This window comes from Branchiostoma floridae, chromosome 17 (genome assembly GCF_000003815.2).
Source record: "Branchiostoma floridae strain S238N-H82 chromosome 17, Bfl_VNyyK, whole genome shotgun sequence".
Classification (NCBI taxonomy): domain Eukaryota; kingdom Metazoa; phylum Chordata; class Leptocardii; order Amphioxiformes; family Branchiostomatidae; genus Branchiostoma; species Branchiostoma floridae.
The window spans coordinates 10,154,478-10,157,570 of record NC_049995.1 but is presented as its reverse complement, the minus strand read 5'-3'; the positions used below and the strand labels follow the sequence as shown (position 1 = coordinate 10,157,570).

The following is a 3,093-nucleotide window of genomic DNA, read 5'->3' as shown; positions in this document are numbered from 1 at the left end:
CACAAACAGACACACACACATACAAACACACACACAAACACACATACGTTACCTGTGTCGCAGAGTGTCCCCTCGTAACCAGCTGCACAGGTACAGGTGAACCCGTTCACTCCATCGTTACAGGCCGCTCCATTCTGACAAGGGTCGCTGCCGCATTCGTCAGTATCTGGGTTGTACGTAAAGATTAAGTATACATTTTTAGTGTATATGACAATCCATGGCATATATTTGCTTATTTTGAAGCTGCTTTGAACAGTATGGATAAAAAACTTTTGTTTAATCTTTGAAAGTAGCCGAAATTGATGCGCGCGGATGTCATCCCGATTATGATCAAATGAACATGGCCCTTATAATGAACAAAACAAAGAAATATAATGTGTTTTTGAAAACTTATAAGTCTGTCATTGACGCGTTACCTGTGTCGCAGAGTGTCCCCTCGTAACCAGTTACACAGGTACATGTGAACCCGTTCACTCCATCGTTACAGGCCGCTCCATTCTGACAAGGGTCGCTGCCGCATTCGTCAATATCTGGAGTGTACGTAAAGATTAAGTACAGATTTTAGTGTATATGCCAATAAAGGTTAGACATATATATCAGATGAACCATCAACGCGTTACTCGAGCTACTGGATACAGACACACACACCACAGACACACACACAAACACACATACGTTACCTGTGTCGCAGAGTGTTCCCTCGTAACCAGCTGCACAGGTACATGTGAACCCGTTCACTCCATCGTTACAGGCCGCTCCATTCTCACAAGGGGTGCTGCCGCATTCGTCAGTATCTGGGTTGTGCGCAATAAGTATACATGTACATTTTCTATCAGTGTACATGTCTATGCCAATAAAGGTTAGAAATGTATTTTAGATTGTGAAACGTTACGTAAAGATTAAGTACAGATTTTAGTGTATATGCCAATAAAGGTTAGACATATATATCAGATGAACCATCAACGCGTTACTCGAGCTACTGGATACGTTTTATGATATTATAAACGTCCCATTTTGGCGACGCCCATGTACCTGTTGCGCAGAGTGTCCCCTCGTAACCAGCTGCACAGGTACATGTGAATCCGTTCACTCCATCGTTACAGGCCGCTCCATTCTCACAAGGGTCGCTGCCGCATTCGTCAGTATCTGGGTTGTACGTAAAGATTAAGTATACATGTACATTTTCTATGAATGTGCTACACACACAAACAAACACAAACAAATGTATTTGCCTATTTACAGCTGCTTTGAACGATTTACAGTATGGATAAAAACTTTTTTATCTTTGGAAATGGCCGAAATTGCTGTGCGTGCGGGTGTCATCCATATAACCAAATCAACATGGCCCTATGAAAAAACAAAGAAATATATTTGTTTTTGAAAACTTTGTCTCTACTTGATGCGTTACCTGTGGCGCAGAGTGTCCCCTCGTAACCGTCTGCACAGGTACATGTGAACCCGTTCACTCCATCGACACAGTTGCCTCCATTCTCACAGGGGCTGCTGCCGCATTCATCAATATCTGGGATGCAAAGATTAAGTGTCAATTTTGAATATCTGAATTAAAGTTATTAATATGTGCCAATGATTAACATTGTGAAGATTTTAAATGCTCTTCTAGTAAACAAGGTACAGCTCTAGCTAACAAGTTTTCGATCAGTCCTCTGATCCTTGTACATGTGATGTGATCCGAAGCCTACACCGAGACGGGGGCCGATACCAACTTCCGGACATATTTGACCAGTTGCTAACGTCACACTTCCGTTCAGATCACGTGGCATAGGCTTTGAGTCATTTCCACCTCGAAAATAGTCAGACGACTGACCGAAAGCTTGTTGTTAAGAGTTTTGATGTTACCTGTGGTAAGCGTTTTAATTTTCGTGTATTACAATCCATATGGAATCTCTATAATACTAGAAAGGCCGACATTTGCTTAAGAGCAAATACAGCATATTTCAGCCATACCCCTTCCCACGCAACATTGGACTGTTCCAAATCACCCCTGCGCAAAAATGGAACATCTTAACAGTACATTATCCCCCAAAGTGGACTGGAATTGTGAATTGATTCCAGGTAAAGACAGAGCTTGCTTCTATTTTTCAGAAAATGACAATAATCACACCTTCCATTCAGAAAATTTTCATCATGACTGAAAATTGTTGAATGACTTCATGTAATGTCATTAACAATTTTCAGTACGATAACTAGGTGTAAGTTTAAAAAAGTATAAGCTCCTTGTGATGTGGGTACATTTATTATTGCAGTGAACTTTTTTATTCAAGTAGGGCATACGATTTAATAATTATCAAGCAGGTGCAGGTACTGTAGGAGCGTTTGTTTTCTTCAAGCTGTAAAACTGTTAAACTGTTTTACTTTGTATGCAATCAGCCATCGAGCCTATTCTTATTTTAGTTTAACAACTCAGTCCTGCCAGACCCGGAAGATACGATTGAACCTTGTTCGAGGATTTATTTTCGTCTGTCTGGTCAGTCTGTTCATACCCTGGCGCTGAGATTGTTTTATTGGGCTGAAACTCTGGCAGTTTAAAGTTACTTACAATTTAAATGTTCAAAGTTTATGTCAAACAACAACAGCACTAGGAACACATACATTTGCTCTGGAGAAAATACAGCAGTTTTCGCAAGTTCCAGTCCAGTGATAGAAATGTGGCCACTATAGACAGGTGGTCACTATAGAGAAAAATGCTCATCTATTGACTAGGAGCCATACGTGATTTCAGTACACTGATCATTAATCATATAAACATTGCACAGGTAAGCCAATTGTTTAGATGTACAATTAAGTTCAAATAATTCTGAAGAGAAATATTGATGAGAAAATAATCATTCTCGCCACTGTCTAACTTATAATTACGTATCAAAACTAAACGCAGATTTTCTAACTAACGCACCTTTCGCCGACTTCATCAAAGGACCGCCGGTTATCAATCAAACACGGCTGTTGATTAGACTTACAGTTTCAAACAGTCATGTGCTGTGTGCCAGTTGACAGCGAACTTCATGCTACGTGATGTTTTACATTGCTTGGGACCTTCTATCCTACAGCGATGCTTCTACAAAATATTTATACTGA

The 3,093-nt window shown here is 40.3% G+C and overlaps 1 protein-coding gene across 2 annotated transcripts in view; it reads right to left on the bottom strand.

The window, feature by feature from the left end:
- LOC118404122 (fibropellin-1-like) overlaps positions 1-3,093 on the bottom strand; it is a 15,143-nt gene that overhangs the window by 4,537 nt on the left and 7,513 nt on the right. The window contains exons 9-12 of one of the 2 annotated variants that reach the window (XM_035803114.1): positions 1,409-1,522; positions 1,033-1,146; positions 417-530; positions 53-166 (exon numbers count right to left, since the gene is read on the bottom strand). In XM_035803114.1, coding sequence (XP_035659007.1) covers positions 53-166; positions 417-530; positions 1,033-1,146; positions 1,409-1,522 — 456 coding nt within the window. The remainder of the gene's footprint in view (positions 1-52; positions 167-416; positions 531-1,032; positions 1,147-1,408; positions 1,523-3,093) is intronic. The other variant, XM_035803115.1, reaches the window with a different exon arrangement.